This window comes from Poecilia reticulata, chromosome 2 (genome assembly GCF_904066995.2).
Source record: "Poecilia reticulata chromosome 2, P_reticulata-male-v2, whole genome shotgun sequence".
Lineage (NCBI taxonomy): Eukaryota > Metazoa > Chordata > Actinopteri > Cyprinodontiformes > Poeciliidae > Poecilia > Poecilia reticulata.
The window spans coordinates 4,207,826-4,226,416 of record NC_088831.1 but is presented as its reverse complement, the minus strand read 5'-3'; the positions used below and the strand labels follow the sequence as shown (position 1 = coordinate 4,226,416).

The window sequence follows — 18,591 nt, the reverse complement described above, 5'->3', positions numbered from 1 at the left end:
AAAAATCGTCCTCCTCCCAACCCCCCCCCAAAAAAAACTGCCACTTCAGATATTTAAAAACATTTTACTGACTGAAGTCAAGTGAGATTTCAAAGACAAAACATTTAAAAACAAAATACTTTTTGTTTGAAGAGAACCAGCTTTAAATCACATTAAAATAGATACATGACGGGACACAGACACTGCTTTAGTGAGCTTTTGTGGAATAGTCGGTGCAGATCCTCCTGAAAAGCTGGTTTTTATTTCACTAAAAGAGGATGCAAACAATGACATAAAGGCACACTAAGGACATTAAATTAACGTTTTTCTTTTAATTGTATAAGCCCAAATCTTGACTGATTAAAATAAAATGTCCTGCTGGGGAATGAACGTTTTTTTTTTTTTTTGCAGTGTTTCTGTGAAACATCAGATGGGTTTTTGTGTGTTGCCTTGACGGCTCAGCGCTGACGGTCCCAGCGCCAGATGGAGGCGTCGTCGCACACGGCGATCAGGATGCTGCTGTCGCGGCTGAAGCTGGTTTGCCGGATAGCCGAGGTGCATTTGGGAAGCGTCAGTGTGGTGCACCTGAAGTGGAAACGAAGCTAATCAACTTTCCCTTAAAACTCCATAAAAATCCTGATTTATACCAATTACTAGAGTTTAGAACGTAGCTGAGTGTCAATCAGAATTCAAATTCTCTGACTTACTTTGCTTTGTGTGGATCTTCCACTTCTAGGTCCCAAACGTAAAGTTTTCCCACCTGGTTTCCCAAAGCAAGCATCTGGAAATCACAATCACAGTCAGAACAGCCATCATTACTTTTCTTCACCATGAGCCTCAAACTCTGCTAAACATGACAAGGTAACTTGAGAATAAGGGTTGAGACCTTCTGCCAAAAGTCCATAGAGAAGCGCATGTACCAAATGTCACACTGGCTGTAATCGAAACGCCCCAGAATTGTGACGTTGGATTCGTTTGGCTTGATGTGGTCGATGTCGTCCTCCATCTTTCCAGGCTTCCAACACACAATGGCGTTTTCACAGGACTGCAGAGAGGAAAATATTCTCAATCACCTATGGCCTTAAATAAAACCAAAACCTTTATCCTCTGAATAAAACTTCTCCTGCCTTAGAGAGAATCAAATCTCCAAGCCACCTCACACAGTCCACGTAGTTTCTATGGATGTCTCGTGTTGAAAAGTCTGGAAAATGAATTTTCTGTGATACAAAAGGCCTGAAGAGAAGATCTGTGTTAACAAATCTCACATATTTATTAACATTTTGAAACGATAACTGATCAAGCCGACGCTTTACCGGTTCGTCTTTGTGGGGTTGTACTCATACGAGCCACGGATGGCTTTTTGCATCCGCTCTGAGTTGATTCTCCAGAGTTTCAGTGAGTGGTCCATCCCACATGACATGATCTTTTCACCCAGCAGGTCAAAATCCTACCAGAGGACAGATTTATTTGAATTATTGAGTCAATGATGGCATTATTAATGCTAGCATTTGTAACGATGGCTTACAAATGCTAGCATTCATTTGTGAGCGAGCTTACATAAAATATACTAATTTTATGTTTGATAAAATTAGCATGTTTATCTAACATGCTAGTTTTAGCATGTTAGATAAACATAGCTAAGAAGCTAATGTTGGCATATAAGCTAATTACAGCTCAAAAGATAATGCTTGCAACAACGACGTTAGCTACTGTTGACTAGCATCCAATATGTAGCAAAGTAGAGGTTTGGTATTTATGGAAACCATGTCGGTGTTACCTAATATTAGCACTTATGCTAATACACGTTGCTTTAAAGTGTTAAATAAGTATATAGTAGCCAGGTGGCTACCATTTCATCCTTCATGTGCATCTCCAAAAAATTTAAATCTCATGATAAAGTTTAGTATTTTTGCTATTCAGATTCCATAAATATACATTTAAAACAGAAATGTCAGGTTTCTTCATAAAATATGTGGTCATATATCTATGCACTGAATAGCTGGTTGGGGCCTTAACCTTAACATGTGTTTGAGTTAATCAGCTCATATGTTGCGACATTATGAGCTTTCAATATTTGCCTCTTCTACAACATTAGAATTTTATGGTAATAATAATTGTAGCTTTTCATCATACGATATATGCATTGTTTTAGTTGTATCGATAATTTTCTAATCATTGCAGCTTTACTTACAGCACTCAGGACTTCGTCTCGGTGGCCCTCCACGCCTCCAAATATGGCAACTAATGTGTCCGTCTGTATGTTCCACAGACGGAGGGCGTGATCTACGGAAAGAGAAGACAACGTTATCCATCTACTTTAAAAGGTACTAAATACTTTTACTTTTTTTTTTTCAATTTCTATATAGATCAGAGCAATAGTCATGATAGGTAGTTTCCTCAAAATGGGGAAGCAAGTTTGCGAAACACAAAGCTTCACTTCATAACCACAAAATGCTCCAAAACACCAGCATGGTCACAATTAATGAAGAGCCACCATGTAGGAGCATACTGCCTCCATTTTCTACTTTAAAACTAAACGACAGCGATGATTAAAAATTAAACTTTACTGCTGTTTGTATGAATTACTGTCAGCTCAGCTGCTTTATGAGATTTACAGAAGCGCCTGAGAGTCACATGGTTATATAAACTCAACTATCCTTCGGTGTAAATCTGCAAATGTCATTTATTAAAAGCTATCAAAGAACATATGAATGTTTCTGACTCATCTGGGTCGTTTTATGGAAGTTTATGGAGGCAAGCCAGAGGTCAAATAGTTTAGCTTACCTTTACTGACAGACAGGAGGAGATTTGGATCTCTTGGATGAAACTTGAGCTCGTTGATGGCGTTCCCATGACCTACATAATGCTGGATACGGACAAAAACATGACAGAGTTCACCTCAACGTCATAAAGCTTCACCCTTCATCAATTTCAGTAGGATTACAGAACATAGAAAAAGACTGTACCTTGATGCACTGCATCGTTATGTGGTTGATTATCCGGATGATGCCGCGAGACCCAGCCACGGCCAGCAGGGGGTGACTCGTGTTTGTGTCGTAGGTCCAGGCGCACGTGTAGAAGTTTTCGTCTGCCTTTTTTTTTTTTCCGTCAAGGGAAAGCGAAGACATTTCTACCTGCTCTGTTCAGCTCTCCAGCATGTGATCAGGGCTGATTAAACCGTTTTTGGGGCACCAATAAGCAGAAAAGGTGCTGAGGTCGCCACAGGTTTACAACCAAAGTTCTGTCCACAACGAACAAATGTTTAAGTCAGTATTCATTGATCTGAAGGATACGTCTGCATCAACATAGGACTGCAGAAGTCTGATCTCCCCCTGAGAGTGACATTCATACAGAGTGACCTGGTGGAGGAAATGACAGAAATAGTTCAAAGAGGAGCAAAGAAGCAAAAGTAAATCTTAGGTTTTGTCATAAAAGAATGTGATTAAAGATTGAACAGAGACATGTAGCTCATTTTGTAAAAGCACACATACGGATGTTCAATAGGAATTTATGGATATTTCTGGAACAATCCAACTCCAAGGACATTAGAATCAGTGGAAGGACATTTGGATGGATGCATACATGTGTGGAGTGATGGATGGATTCACAGATACAGTTGAAAACAGATATTTACATATAGAGGAAGACATGTTTTGGTTACTTTGTAACAATCATGGTTACAAAGTAACACCATTCACATTACAGCCATCTGTCCTATTAGTTCCCGCTTTTCCTTTTGATCCATAAAGACAGATTAAGGGAATATTATGACTGTATGTTTGTAATTTATCACAAACATCTGGAGCTTCACACATCACATCCTAATCATTTCTGCCCATTTTACATGTATTGTCCACTTGGTGTCGCAGTAAAGCAACCGGATTTAAAGCTTCAGTGCATCATGAAGCTTCATCTCACCGTCTCTAGGATGAACGGATAAATTAATGACGACTGAATGATGGGTGGAAGCACGGCTGGATGATAGATACGTAATCAGAGGATGGATGACGACGTAACATTCCCACAACAAAACAGAGAAAAGTGGTTTGTTTTCCTTGCTAAGTGAAGATGTACCCTGTTACTGCCAACTGTGGCGAACACCAGAGGGTCTCCCTCCTTACTGTGCCAGTTAAACTGGACTCCAAACAGCGGCTGGCCGTGGTCCTCCTGAGGGAAAAAGCAAACGGACCCACGTGACGCCCAGTGATGCCGTGTTCAACGCAAACTACGAACAAGCTTAATATGTGGTGGAGCTTCTCACCCGCAGGCTGTTGACGCATTTGAAAGAATATCTACACTTCTTGGACTTCCACTTGCCCTTCCCCCAGCTCTTCCTGCCCGGAGCGTTGGCTGTGTTAGTGGGAGTGTCTGGACGCTCCGCGTTGGTTCCGCTTTCAACGCTGACCGCATCGTCCTGGGAAAAAAAAACATTTAAATGACAATATCTGTTCAATTTGTATGCTTCTCCAGATCCATGTTATCAGATTTCTTAGTCGTTTTCTTTTTTTATATTATATTAAATACATAAGTTTACCATGAATGTGTGGTAGATACTTCTATTGCAGTCATTTATTTACATAAAATCTGGGGGAAAAAACAGGAGGAACAGATAGAAGGAAACAGGAATAAGATGGGGAGATGGAAGGATTGGAAAAATGAAATTAAAGAGATGGAGAGGGTAGCTGTAAGAGGGATTAAACAGAGGGAAGGAAAATAAATCAAAGGATGGAATTAAGGAAGGATAAAAGGGAGCAAAAGGTAAAAAGAGAGAAGGAAAAAATACCACAAAACAGAAGAAATACACACCAAAGCATCACTGAGCAGACTTGTAAATGCAGCAACTTGAAGAGCAAATTACTCCATCATGACTGAGTCTGGCAATATGCAGAAAGGAGCTACTATATTCTGGAAATTCATGTTTTTTTCCTACGCATCCAGTCCTTGGAAACACTAAAATCAAACCCCATACTGTTACCGACTGTATGGGAAACCTATTAATGTTCTAACAAAGCTAACTCTCCATGTCCAGCTGCCTGTGTTGTGGAAAACATGACCAGTTCAGCTGCAGGTAGACAAAGATGCTCCAAGCTAACATCGTTAGCTTTCCGGTCGCCTGTTAGCAGGGAGCTAACCCGCCAAAACCAGCCTTTATAACTGAGTGCATTCATATACGCGAACATATATGGTTTAAGCGCTTACGTTCTCGTCTCCTGACATGTCAGGGTTACTGTTCTCATCACTGCTCAGTTTCTGTTTTTTCGCCGGCATTTCTTTTCCCGCTTGAGATGGGGATTCAGTCATGCTCCTGTTTTCTCTCATTACAGCTACACGCTTGTTCTTCGTCTCTTACCGATTTAGTAAACGGCTGGTGGCGGCAGCGCCACCAGCCGGTAAGGAGTGTGAAACACTGTTCCGTGGTTTGCTTAATTTTTCACCGACTCGTATATTTTTTAAGAAATTAAAAAACAGTCAGTTTGGAGTCTGTTGTATACGACGGAGAATTAAGGCCACACTAAGTAAAAACAATATATATTAGGAGTAAAGCCATATTAAGAGAATATACTTGTAATTATATGAGAATAAAGACATAAGATTAGAATAAAGTCTATTACAAAATAAAGTTGTAATACAATAATGTAATATTATGAGAATTAATAGCTAGTTTCTTAATACTACGACTTTATATTTGTATCACTTCTACTTTATTTTCAAACGACTTCATTCACATAATTTAGTTACTTTATTCTCGTAATTTTATTATTTTTATTTTCTTAGCTTGGCAATAATTCTCCTTCATAGTAGTAAATACATTTTGTGAATAAATAATATCAGAACTTGGGTTAAAAAAATCCAATTGGATAAAAAAAAGATCAAAAGCCACAGAGACAATCAGACAATTTAGTTTATTATTATTATTTTTTTTTAGAAAAATCCTCTTTTACCATGAAATATCAATATTACTACAGCATCATGTCTGACTCCTCTAAAGAAGCCTCGCTCATCTCCTCAGACGTCTCTTCATCAGGCTCCTCTTCCTCCTTCATAGGCCTCTTTAAGCCCTTCTGCTTTGAGAGCGCCACAGCGTAGCGGATGTTGTACATGTTGAAGTCACACCTGTGAGCAGAAAATACATCAAACAATTTGATTTGGTTTCAGTAGGAACGGAAACACAGGAAAAACCCTGAGACTTACAGCTTGGACAGACTGTCAAAGTGCCTCTGGATGCTCTTCTGCAGCGACTGCAGTGTCGGGAGAATGGATGCAGACCTGGAAACCGTTGAATCCCAGCATTATCACCGGTGGAAAGTGTGAGAATGAGTGGACTGAGTCAGGGAATCTGTTTGTTACCTGTTCTTAAGTTTCTGGCCGTGCAGCATGAGCAGGTTCTGGGCCCAGGTCATGTAGAACTGCAGGTGGCTCGACTTCTCCAAGCAGGAAGCCACAAAGCCCAGCAGCTTCTCCACGTAAACGTCGGGTAGAGATCCACACACCACCGGGACTGAAACACAAACACACAATCCGGTTCCAAAACATCTCCAGCCTGCGAACCAGACAAACATCAGCTTCAAACCTACTTTGCTCGTGCGGCACCGCCTCCAGCGCTTCCTGCTTGAGCGCGTTTTCGTTGAGTCTGAATGCCAGGACGATGGCCGACGCCCAGTCCTGGAGTCGGACCTGCTTGCGAATGCTAGCCGGTGTCACGTCCAGGTCCAGGTCATATGGGTCGAAGACCAGGGATCCGTCCAGGGAGTAGACCAGGAGGCCCTCGGTGGTGGTGGCCGCCCAGCTGCGCCCGGTTGGGGAAAACCGCAGAGAGCTGACTCGAATCTCCGGCTTGAAGTGACGGGAACTCATGTCGCCTTTCAGAAAACGCAAAATTCATCCACTCATTCAAAAGTTTAAATCAGGGTAAACGGAAACAGAAAATGGGTAATTTAAAAACACAGAGGTGTGACAAAATGAGCTGAGGAACCTTTATGTTTCAGCGGCAGAAATGTTTTCAGTCCTGACGTATAGGAGCAGACACTTTGTTCAAAAACTCAGGTTTTCAGGAAATTTGTCAAAAAAAAAAAAAAAACCTCAAGTTTTCAAGTAGTTTGTCACAGAGTTTAGGTTTTCAGAGAGTTTAGTTAAAAGCTCAGGTTTTCAGGGAGGGAGGATGGACGGATGTATGAAAAGCATACTGGTTGGAGAAGATTCATTTTCAGTAGACAGTCTGGACCAGGGGTCACCAACTCCAGTCCTCGAGGGCTACCGTCCTGCAACTTTTAGATGTGTCTCTGCTCAAACACACCTGGGTCAAATAAACTGCTAATTTCCAGCCTATTGCAGAGATGAATGAATGCTGGTGAGGAAATTCAGACATTTTGGAGCAGAGGTGAATCTAAAAGTTGCAGGATTTTAACCCTTGAGGACTGGAGTTGGTGACCCCTGGTCTAGACAACATCTGGGTGTACAAATATAAAAGTCCCGAATGTTTGGACTGGACTTGTACCTCTCCGGACTCCAGGCAGGCTAATGTCGACCCCCTCTCCGTCTCCGGCCCCTTCGTCCACCAGAGCCAGGCTGCCGAACTCCGTCATCTTCCGTCTGTCCAGGAACTCCTGGAGGTGAAGCGAACAGTCACAGTCACGCATAAGGCTCCACTTTGTGCAGCTGTGAATGAATGCTTTGTTTTACCTCCATGGCATCGAAGGACAGGTTGCAGGAGATCTCAAACTTCTTCAAGAGCATCTGCTCCTGGACATTGTAGATGCAGACAAACTTTGAGTGGCCTCCTGCCAGAATAGATTCCCCGTCGGCAGAGTAACACAGAGCCGTGAAAGACCTGAACAACAAACAACCAGAGTTAAAAAAAATAAATAAAAAACCCAAATGAGCCCAATGTAAACAGATATGCAGCTAGTTTTATTTTGTGTTTTAACTCACTTTCCTTTGGCAGACTGCTTGGCTGTGATTTTATCCGTCTCCTTGCGGCCCGTCTCCAGATCGTGGCGCCCGGTTATGGATCCAGTCTGCGTGGCGGTTTGGGGGCTCCAGAAAGAGATTTCTCCATTCAGAGTGGCCACAGCCAATTCCTGACCGTCAGGGCGATACGTCACACACAGACCTGACGAGAAAAGGCCACAAAAACACAGTGAGGTTGCATCACCGAAGGAAAATCAACAATTCACATCGGCATGTGGTTTAAGACGGAAAAGTAAAAACTATTTAGACAGAAAAAAAACTACTGACCGCATCATTTTTACCCCTATTTATCTGGTTACAATCTGTTTTAGAATCCGCTGATCCTATTTTCCACTCATCACAGCCTGATTCCATCATTTTTTCCCTATCAACTTTGGGTGATCTCACAATTATCTAGCTTGAAAGTTGCATCTTTTTTCTTCAGCTATTCAGTTTTTCAATAGCTGAAGATTCCATCTAAAACTTATTCAAACGTTCTTGCCTCAAGATTTTCTTCTACGCAAACATAATTTCTGTGTAATTTGACCAAATAAAATGATTCTTTTGGTTTCCTTAATGCTACATATTTCTGTAATTTTTCCTAAACGGGTGGTGATTACATGATTTTCTTTTTCAAACTGCAAAAACATTTTCAAAACAGGATATTATATTTTTTAACTAAACAGACTTATTGCACAAATTCCTTGACACTGTGTGATTTTCTAATTTTTTCTCGATGTTCTGCAATTCCAGAACTTAACGTGAAAATGTGATCAATTATTAAATAAACCCCTTAAATCTGTTGGGAGTATTTCCATTATGTTTTCCATTTTTGTTTTTACAACTGAGGAATAACACACATTTTGTCTTTAATGTTATCACATTTCATCATTTTTCCCTCAGCATTTGGTAATTCTGTATATTTTATTTAAAAACTTCTACTTCCTACTTCTATAATAAGCTTATAAATATTCTATCATTCTTTTTTGTTTTTATTAATTTTGTTTTTTCATCGTTTTCAATCTGGTGCCCTCCCTCCCCAGATTTCTCCATTTTCTGTGGACGTACCGTCTGATGTGAGGGGGAGTGTTTCTTTGACCTGCCAGCTGTCCAACATGTCCCACAGGCGGACAGTTCGGTCCCAGGAAGCGCTGGCCAGGATGGACTGAACAGGACTAAAACACAGGGAGCTAACCGGACCCTCGTGTCCTCCGAGGACCTGGTCATCCAAACACAAGGAATCTCACCTTCAACTAGTCTTGAAACACTACAAGCGAAGCTGCACAGACGTGTCCCTACCTCCAGCAGTCTGCCCGTCTGCATGGACCAGAGAAAGATCTCGAAGGAATCCTGAGCTCCTGCGCTCACCAGCTCTCCACTGACATCTACGGCCAGCGAGGAGAACTGCGCGGGCCGAGGAGACGTGAACGTCCTAAAGTTTCGGTATCTGTAAAACACAAAGCCCACCCGTCCTCGAAACTTTTTCTCGTTTGCGTTCCCGAAGCGGAGCCCCGGAGCGAGGACCTCACCTGTGCAGGTCGTACGCCCGGACGGTGCCGTCCAGAGAAGCGCTGACAATGACGAAGCCGCTGGAGGTGAAGGCGACGTTGGTGACGCTGCTGGTGTGCTCAGTGAAGGTGACGAAGCAGAGCCCGCTGTTGGTGTTCCACACTTTAACCTGAAGAAGTAACCCATCAACGTCCGATTAGCAAATTTGACTGAGATTTTTGGCGCACAAATTTGCACTCTAGGCCTCCTCTGGACTCACTTTCCCATCATCCCCTCCTGTCACGACGTACTGCCCGTCTGGAGAGTAAGCCAGCGAGGCCATGTTGTTGAAGTGACCCTGCTGCTTGAAGACGTAGGACTCGCTCTGCCACTCCCACACCAGCAGCTGACCCATCCCTGAAACCATGGTTACGTTTTACACATTCGCAGCCATAAAAAAACTACCTACATAGAGACAGGAAGTTTAACTTACGAGAACATCCGAAAGCAATCCAGTCTCCGGAGCTGTTCACAGCCACTGAGGCGATTCTTTGGTCTGAAATGCTGCAAGAGGGACAGAAATCAGCAAGAAAGACTCAAAGTGTTTCCTATTAAGGCGTTGTATAACCATAGCAACCACCTTAGTGAGTGAATCAGGTTAAACTCCGGGAGTTCGTGCAGGTGAAATATCCCAGATGCAAACCCAGTCACCAGGATGTGAGTGGGTTTATGGTAGGCAGCGGCGGTGAGGTTGTTGAACTCCCCCTCCTTGTTGAAGAAGTGTCTGAAAATGCAAAAAGAAAAGTTTCCAGTTTCTGAAGAAAAAAATAAATGAGTTGAAAACATGTAACATCAGAACTATTTAGATATACCTTCTGTTTTAGTATACACGGTTCAGACATTTTAATGGGATAAAATGTAATGTAAAACGTAATGATAGGGCTGAACCGATACACTATTTTCACGTCCGATACTGATACCAATATCTGAGGTGTAGCATCGTCCAATGCTGTTCCGGTAGCATATATTGTAACAGCAACAAAGCCTCTTTCAAATTGTTTGGAAAGTGTAATTAGGAATTCTAAATACAATGTAACATAAACAATAAAATTATGATTTTTTTTTTTATATTGGTATCGATACAGATATTAATATCAGATCGGTGCATCTCTACATTGTAATGCTGTAACATGGTCTGTCTTTAACAACAGAAACCAAATATCTATTTGACAGAAAACAGGACTTACTTGCTCCTTTGCTTGTATCGAACGTTTTTGACCTCCTTCTTGTCTTTCGGAGGTTCAGTTTTCCCCCGAATCACTTCCGCTTCCTCTCCCTCCACCCTGTCCTCGTCCTCTTCCTCCTCGTCCCCGTCTCGTCTCTGAGGCCCAGGTTTGTCGGAGCTCTTTTTCAGAACGAGGCCGTCCAGCTTGGTGTCGCTCTCCCAGACGCACAGCGCCCCATCCTGGCTCACCGTGTAAAGCTGAGCAAAACATAAATCGCGGAAGTGTTACTAGAAATGTGTGTTGTCAAACTTAAAGAAAGGAAGTAAACGTACATCCAAGCTGTCCTTTTCGAAGAAGCATCCCACGATGATGTCCTTGTGTCCACCCAGGGAGTAGTAGATGAGGTTGGCCCAGCGCTCCGCTCCAAACACCCAAGTGGACATGTCTTTGCTTCCCACCACGAAGCACCTGAAGGAAAACGTCCCGACCATCACTTCTGTTCACAAAGTTATGCGTATCTTTCTCTCTCTCCCAAACTCTCGCACTCACTTGGAGTCGTCGGTCCAGTCGATGCACGTGGTTTCGTCATATGGGCCGTAATAGCTCTTGTCTAAGACAAAGGCGTTAAACTCTCGCTGCTTCCCAGGGGCGTGGTACAGCAGCGCCACGTTCTCCTTTGTCACGACAAACTTCCTGAGAAACCAGAGCAGATTAACTCTCAAAATACTGCGGAGATTAAGAAAGTGATTGTCTGATTAGATGTGAAGAGATCCTGACCTGCCGTCAGGTGAGAAGCGGATGCTGCTGACAGGCTTGTGGAAGTGGAAGTGATGAAGGACAGCTCGTGTGATGAGACTGACCAGCAGCGCAGCACCATCTATTTGACATCAAACAAAAACTTACAGCAGATCTACAAAGTGAACCCATTGTTGCTAAAATGCAACATGTACAGCTCATCTTTTCCCCCCCAACTTTTCAACTTTTAGCTAAAAAGATGCAAAGGAGTTGCTGGTTCCTAAAGGCTATAAAAGTAGAATGGGACGATCTTCTGTTTTAACATTAGCTAGCATGTTGTCAGCTAGCATAACTTCTCTCACCGTAGCTTGATGAGAGAAGTTATGCTACCAAATATTTGTGAATGAGATACATCCCAATGACCCAAAGTTGTTATATGTAGGTGAGTAGATAAATGATGAGAAAAGATGAGACAGGGTGCTTGTTGAGCAATTGCGCCAGAATACGGTTTAGCTAAAACTGTAAATTTTTATTTAAAAATTTTAAGTGATTGTTTAATAATAACTACAAAATAATTCATTACGAATTCTTGCTTTCTTTCTGCTGGTGACATCCACGGCACAATAGGTGTTGATGCAGTGTGACTTCAATTGATAATCCCACTATAGATAGACTGGCTCAGGTCATCCAGAGCTATCTCTGTAGCTGGAGTACATTTTGACCACATTTTCTTACATTGCTACTTTTTGATTGTTTTTTTGTTTGTTTTTTCAATTGCAACTGAATACATATCACAAAGCGAAAACATTTAAAAATTACTTGTCATCAACTCAAAAACCAGGAATGTTTCCACTGGTTGCATCTGTTTGTTAAAAGTACTTTTGTTACTAAAACGATTATACATATCGAGAGAAACGAAAGCTTCTACCTTCATCGACCACTATGGCCAAACTGCCATCAGGAGACACACCCACACATGTTATATTTTTGGTTGTTGAAATCGGTAACGTCTCGGATGTATTACTGAAAAACAAAAAAAACATATACACATATTAATATCCGACAGAAATATTAAAGAAAACACATCAGGTTTTTTGGTTCCAAATTAATAGCATATATTGTCAAAATTGTGGGCTAATAATAATAGCTTCCTTAATAGTTTTAAAGCCAAAGTTCCAGTTTTCCCAATTCAGATGTCAAATTTTCAGTCAGTTCAGTAAAATTTTCAAGGAATACACAATGTATCGGCATTAACATCGGAACAGGCATCAGTCCGACAAGCAAAACAATGAATCGATATTTATTTCCATGCTGCTGCTGTGTGTGTTTTCACATCGATGCAATCCATTTTTTTTTACCCAGTATAAATATGAACGTTCACAATGGATTTTAAAACACACAGAAGTCAGATGTTAAATATGGAGACTACAAAATATGCATACATATTGTATGAAATGTGGATTGTTGCACCCGTCCCTGTTTGACTATTCCTCCAAGACTTACTTTTTCAGGTCGAAGACTGAGACTCTGTTTCCAACTGGACTGATCACAGCGTTTCCGTCTGTGGAGAAATTTAAATTCCCCTGACGATAGACTGCTCCAAGCAAGTTGGAAAACTACAGAGAGGAGACGTGAGAGGGCATGTGAGTGTGCAGAGACTCGTACAACTTCAGCAGAAAAACATAACCTGTCAACGTATCTAGATCTAGTTTTTTCTCAAAGCAAGACAGGCTCTAGTTTGTTTTTATTTATAAAATTTATCAAACAATGTAAAAAACAACTATTGTTGTCTAATCAACATACATTAAACGCACAACTTTTGAACAAATAATCTTAAATGTGACTTTTTTAATGCGGTTTTGTTGCCACGTTCCTAAAAGATCTCAAACTACGTCACAGACCAGCGCGAGGTACTTACCCTGTAAGCGAACTTCATGTTGATGAATAATCCTCAGCTCTCATGCATTTATCTTCACTTAAATGTATTATTCACCCCCTTTAGTTTTATTATTAAAATATCACGACACATGCTTCTCCTTCCTCTACACGTGGGTCCTCTTTGTTGACACACGACACATCCGGTTTGGACGGAGTTAAAAATCCAACAGTGCCCTCCACTGGTGACGGAGAGTCACAGCAATAAATACACTAAACAGAAAATTACACATGGTTTTTAATGTATTTTTATATTTTTAAAAAATGTAAAAAGGGTGACATACTTTTGTATTCACATCCGTTTGCTCTGATACAGACTAAATAAGAGTAGCCCCCTTCAGAAGTCAGCTAAATTGTCAAAACAGTCAACCAGTCTGTAATTTCATCTCAATACAAAAACAAATATTTAATGAAAGAGAATCATTAGAAATACAATGGCGGCCGCATTGGGGATGCTCTTCTTCAGGTGGGACAGCAAAGCTGGTCGGAGTTAATGGGAAGATTTTAGAAGCTGCAAAGACTTGAAACCAAAGTTCAAAGTTCCCATGAAACCAAGGCAACCTTTACCTTCCAACAGGACAAAAACCAAACATAGCAACAGAAAGCACAAGGCTCCCAACAAGCGCCACCATGTGCTCTTATAGCATCACAAGAGGTGAGTGCGTAAACTTCACAAATTCACATTCATAAAATTTACAGCAGCTAAACAATGTTTTTGAAGAAGAAACAGATTTACAGTTTGATATGGGTTATATCAGAAGCAACATCCAAATCTTAAATTTAAAGTATACTTGAGCATATCAGAGATTCATTGCAATTATTTCAAAAGAACATGCTTATGGAAATAAAGTTAAAGCTTAGTGAGACAGAGAACAAAAACCTAAAATCAACAACACAGTTGGAACTGAACCCAAGCAGTCTCTCATTGTTTCCTTGCTAGCCTTTACACCACACCTTGCTGAATATTTAATCTGATGGCAGCCACAATACACGGGTTGCACACGTGTGGAAATGGGATATTGCCAAAGATAAACTGAAAATGATACATCAGCCAAGACACAAGGGGATAGTTGGTTTCTTCTGAGGCAATGGCAAGATGTGTCAAAGATGTTGGTCTCAGTTCAATAGTTTTCCATTTTCACCTTAGGGTTTTGTGCCAAAGATCGAAACAGGGCACCACATGGAGTCGGACATACTTCTGGCCCCCAGTGGAGCATTCCAGACACCCATAGACCGTTTCCCGCCGTTGACTTCCCATACCGCACAGTGCGCAGGGTCCCTTTGGGATGTTGTGTTTCAAAAGATTGACCCGTGTGTGAGAGCTTTCCCTCAGGTAGGCTGTAGACACATCCGTCATGCTGGCAGCTTTCTCGTAGTAGTCAGTCACCATGTCATCCATATAGGTGTCGGACTGGGTGAGCTCTTCAAATGTCCTGTCGTCTGAACAGGAGTTGGTAGTGAGAAAAAAATTGAAAGTGTTGCAAAAATTCATGTGGATAAAGCATGTAATCGTACCTGCTCGGAAGGGGTTTCCATAGATAATCCCAGACAGGAAGCGGCGTAGGCGTCCCATTGAGAAATGCCCAATGAAGCCACCCAACTGCTCCCTGATTTGTTCCTTCTCAAAGCCTCCTTGAGACTCTGGAGCAACACAAATATCTGGAAAGGAAGGTGATAATAATTAGCTTTTCAATTGAACTGTCACTATAATTTTCAAAACTATCTCTAATGTGATTCGGAAACAAACTCTCATTTCCGGTTTGGAGATAATTTACTACATATACAAACTGTTTCTTATGGATATCACACAATATTCAAGCTTGCACATGAGTCCTATAAGGGTAGAATATTCAATTAAAATTGTCCCAATATGGAATTATCCAATAGGGTGGTGCCTCATCAAACGCCAACAGATGTTTGATGCAGCAGATTTGGTAAAATAAGAGGATTTTATATGTGTTGCCTTCAAAAGAATTTACAAAATTCTTATTCAAGCAACTTTTACATATGCAGTAGCAAAATGGGCTAAATTTCAAAGGTAGAGTAAAGTTTACTGTGGTGCATTTCTTTGTTTCCAGAAGAGACATAACACAAGGTGTGCTCTTACCGAGCCGACCGTCCAGACGGACGAACAGCTCACAGATACTGAAGGCGATGGTGGTGTGAGCCGGAATGACGATGGCTTTATCACGACCTTTGGGGTTTCTGCCGTCGTCAATCTGAAACTGCAGAATTATAGAACACCGAGTTATCTCTGCTTAAAAATCTATATTGAAATATAGTGTTTCAATGAAATGTCATATATTAAAACTGATTACCCTCATGGTTGTCCCTCTCATGCCAGCGTGGACAGTTAGAGAGCACTGACGTGTTGTCCGGATGCTCTCTACGACCACACATAGGACAGTCCGTCCGCTCTCCCTCGACTGACGAACCAGGCAGTGATCCAGGTCAACCTTCCTGGAAAGAAAGGCACACGTGAGACCTATTTTTCTCTCAAGTATTCTGCTTCTAAATGTAAACCCCTTTGTGAGAGTCAGTGTAAAATAGCATAATTAATTCATGTTTACAGGGAAACCCTCTTCTCGAATTACAGTCACCAAAAGGAGGTACAAGGTCAGACATGAAGTGTCAATGAATATCAGGGGAAAAAAACATAAAACAAAAATGTCATATGTCAAAAGGAAATCTCTTTTAAACAGACAAAGAAGCAATGATAAAGAGAAAAGAGATTTTAATTTTTTTTTTAAAGGTACCTAGAGTTGAGTTCTCGGAGTAAAGTGGGGACCTCCAGCTCATGTTTGGTCACGATGCCGAAAGAGGCTTTGACGGCCACCGAGTCTGACCCGCTGACGTTGAACCCCACGTCGTTAATTATGTGGTTACCTAGGCGACCACTGAGAGCTACGTCAGATTTGTCCTCATAGTTTAAGAGTTGATAAGACGATACTCCTGAAAACAACAAAAAACAACATACTGCAATTATATCAAACTGCAAATGTATAGTTATAGAGTTATGTCTAAACGATCTTGTGTATTAATGCATACTGAAATAATAAAACCAACATTTAAACCAGATTTGACGAATGTGGCTATAGGCTTTCTCTCCATCCACATGGTGCCATTTTACAACACAATCCTTCAGTTGTAAAAAAAATCCTGTGCATATAAAATATGACTTAAAAGAAATTTGAATTTCATATTTAACTCCATGAAATTGGGCCTCTGTCTCTTTAAAAACTCTGACTCTTTCTCAAACTTCACCTTCAGGCCTTATTAACCCTTTAATAATGTTTTTTAGCAGCGTTGCTCTGAGTGACTCGTACAATGAGCTCAACAGATGCATAGTTCCACCGCAGTTGCTAATTGCTGCTGGCTAGTATGAAGGAGCCAATCAGGCGTTTTGCACAGCTTGAATGTTGCCACGGAAAATTAAAGGATTTCTCAGCATGAAATAATCAAGGCAACACTCCAGGTATGTTTTTGATGAAGGAATAACATTATAACATGACATAAAACTCAAGATATTCAATTTTACACAATACTGCCCCTTTATGGCCTCTTTGTTAAATGCACTCTAATGACTATTAAACTGGCTTTTAGGTTGTCCTTTGCAGAAAAAAAGTTTTGTTCTCTTCAAATTTCATTTAAAACATGCCTTTATTGTGACAAGGTAACATATGTGTTCATATGTTTTAGAAATTACAATATATAAGTTAACAAGTTGAAAGTTCCCATAAAGAGAAGGCACAAACTAATGTACATTTGGAAAATATTTACTTTAATAGTTTCACAGTTGATTAAGATTAGATTTTTTTTCTATCTTAAAGGAACTTCAAAACAGAAATTTGACCAATATTAATTATGTGTGCTTTAAACACGTGGCAACCCTTAAAAACAACCTAACATTGGACCAAACGGTGCACTTCACCTGCTGTGATCTCTTTTTCCCCAACAAGGATGTCTTTCAGCGAGAACGGCGTTGAGGCGTACTTGTTCTTCTTCCAGAAATGCCTCTTCCTCTTCCTGGTGACCAGGCTGAGGGGCTGGTAGCGGTCGGCCTCGCTTAGGCTCGGAACGGGGATCAGTCTCCCCGTGTCCCCGACCTGCTTCACGAAGTTTTTAGTGGCCGCAGCAAACATTTTAGATATCCCAAAAGCATTCAGACACAAACAAAAATGATGGCACTGCTACGTCCTATCAGCTGGTCCACAACACTCTCTGACTACGGTGGCTAATCCGGGTGTGTTCTTTCAGACTCGTGAAATTATAATTAATGCATGAGATGTGTAAGATAATATGGGAGAAGGTACGTATTACCTTGATGGATCCCTGTTGCTCTGCATTCACAGAAAACACATTAGTTTTATTTTATTTATTTTTACTTTTTTTTTAAGACAGGCTGCCATTAGGCATGATGTTTCTCTAGTATGGTTTAACAGAAAACAATAGCAACTGTGACTCAAACTACAGACTTAGACACAAACACAACTTGAGTGTTCAAAATATTCCAGTGAAGGAATAAGCAGAAGGAATTACTAATAAACATAATCTGACTAAACTAAATAAGAGGCAACATCTTGGAAGAAAGATTACGCACAAGGAATGTAGGAGAATGAAGGGACACAATTGTATTTCCATACTTTACTTTCTTTTTCCACTCTTATCCAGACTAGAAAAACGCTTACATCAAACGTCACGCTTTTCCTCCATGCAAACTTTTCTTAAGATTCCTTAAAATTCAGTTTTTTTCTTTGTTCTGGGTAGTTGGCACAGTTGCTTAGCTGAAGTTCACCGTTTGAAACTCTCAGTTAGTGGGCAGTCTTTGCTTTTGAGGTTAAGCTGCCATGTAGTCTCATGTCCAGAAATAACCCACTGTATGTTTAAAATGTTCACGTTGTCCTACCACAGGAACTGAGGCCAGAAATGGCTTGTCAAGTATACAAAATGTTCTGCTTTTGGTAAAAATACATCTTGCAAGTCATTAAAAAGTATATTTTAAGAAATAAAGGCATCTTACTATTTGAACCATCACTGTCTATTGCTTTCTTGTGCTAAACTTAGCATAGGCTTGAAGAATTTGACAAATTTTGTCTTCAGCATATGGGAGATGACATACGTCGGAGATGCTCGTACAGTTATTGGATGAAGCTATGAAATAGCTGGAATATCAGGGAGACGGGTTGTATCGAGGTTTGCCCTCATGACCTGAGATTTGAACGTTTCTATTCTGTGTTTAGTGCAGATCTAAACATCACGGATCTGCAAAAGGTTGAGCTTT

At 40.9% G+C, this 18,591-nt stretch overlaps 3 protein-coding genes across 3 annotated transcripts; all 3 read right to left on the bottom strand.

Moving 5' to 3' along the window:
- Positions 1 to 48: 48 nt before the first annotated feature.
- Positions 49 to 5,338, bottom strand: eed (embryonic ectoderm development). The gene is made up of 12 exons (XM_008424171.3): positions 5,179 to 5,338; positions 4,241 to 4,393; positions 4,054 to 4,146; positions 3,273 to 3,338; positions 2,946 to 3,071; positions 2,764 to 2,845; positions 2,171 to 2,262; positions 1,293 to 1,426; positions 1,107 to 1,212; positions 866 to 1,024; positions 687 to 760; positions 49 to 564 (listed from the first exon to the last, which is right to left on the bottom strand). Exons 1-12 carry the CDS (start codon positions 5,296 to 5,298, stop codon positions 438 to 440), a joined length of 1,332 nt encoding a protein of 443 aa, XP_008422393.1. The 5' UTR covers positions 5,299 to 5,338; the 3' UTR covers positions 49 to 437.
- A 525-nt stretch (positions 5,339 to 5,863) lies between these two features.
- pwp2h (PWP2 small subunit processome component) lies at positions 5,864 to 13,459 on the bottom strand. The gene is made up of 20 exons (XM_008424159.3): positions 13,294 to 13,459; positions 12,879 to 12,991; positions 12,304 to 12,398; positions 11,418 to 11,517; positions 11,190 to 11,333; positions 10,973 to 11,108; positions 10,662 to 10,897; positions 10,055 to 10,198; positions 9,908 to 9,978; positions 9,695 to 9,831; positions 9,456 to 9,604; positions 9,226 to 9,373; positions 8,995 to 9,145; positions 7,909 to 8,089; positions 7,660 to 7,807; positions 7,475 to 7,583; positions 6,555 to 6,839; positions 6,328 to 6,478; positions 6,172 to 6,246; positions 5,864 to 6,093 (listed from the first exon to the last, which is right to left on the bottom strand). The coding sequence occupies exons 1-20, from the start codon at positions 13,309 to 13,311 to the stop codon at positions 5,940 to 5,942; spliced, it is 2,745 nt and encodes a 914-aa protein (XP_008422381.2). The 5' UTR covers positions 13,312 to 13,459; the 3' UTR covers positions 5,864 to 5,939.
- Positions 13,460 to 13,530: 71 nt separating this feature from the next.
- On the bottom strand, positions 13,531 to 18,074 carry pjvk (pejvakin). Its single transcript, XM_008424147.3, has 6 exons — positions 17,242 to 18,074; positions 16,067 to 16,262; positions 15,629 to 15,770; positions 15,418 to 15,535; positions 14,826 to 14,969; positions 13,531 to 14,750 (listed from the first exon to the last, which is right to left on the bottom strand). Exons 1-6 carry the CDS (start codon positions 17,450 to 17,452, stop codon positions 14,449 to 14,451), a joined length of 1,113 nt encoding a protein of 370 aa, XP_008422369.1. The 5' UTR covers positions 17,453 to 18,074; the 3' UTR covers positions 13,531 to 14,448.
- Positions 18,075 to 18,591: the final 517 nt, after the last annotated feature.

Bases quoted from the DNA above. Each gene is read 5' to 3' on its own strand.
- eed (XM_008424171.3), bottom strand. From the start codon at position 5,298: ATGAGAGAAAACAGGAGCATGACTGAATCCCCATCTCAAGCGGGAAAA. The intron at 4,147-4,240 runs GTGAGAAGCTCC...TTTTTCCCTCAG, and splicing joins AATGCGTCAACAGCCTGCGG to GAGGACCACGGCCAGCCGCT. The intron at 1,427-2,170 runs GTAAGTAAAGCT...GTCCTCTGGTAG, and splicing joins GAGACGAAGTCCTGAGTGCT to GATTTTGACCTGCTGGGTGA.
- pwp2h (XM_008424159.3), bottom strand. The intron at 10,898-10,972 runs GTACGTTTACTT...TGTTTTGCTCAG, and splicing joins TCGAAAAGGACAGCTTGGAT to CTTTACACGGTGAGCCAGGA. The intron at 6,247-6,327 runs GTAACAAACAGA...AACGGTTTCCAG, and splicing joins GGCCAGAAACTTAAGAACAG to GTCTGCATCCATTCTCCCGA.
- pjvk (XM_008424147.3), bottom strand. From the start codon at position 17,452: ATGTTTGCTGCGGCCACTAAAAACTTCGTGAAGCAGGTCGGGGACACG. The intron at 16,263-17,241 runs GTGAAGTGCACC...TGTTGTTTTCAG, and splicing joins GGAAAAAGAGATCACAGCAG to GAGTATCGTCTTATCAACTC. The intron at 15,536-15,628 runs GTAATCAGTTTT...ATAATTCTGCAG, and splicing joins TGAGAGGGACAACCATGAGG to TTTCAGATTGACGACGGCAG.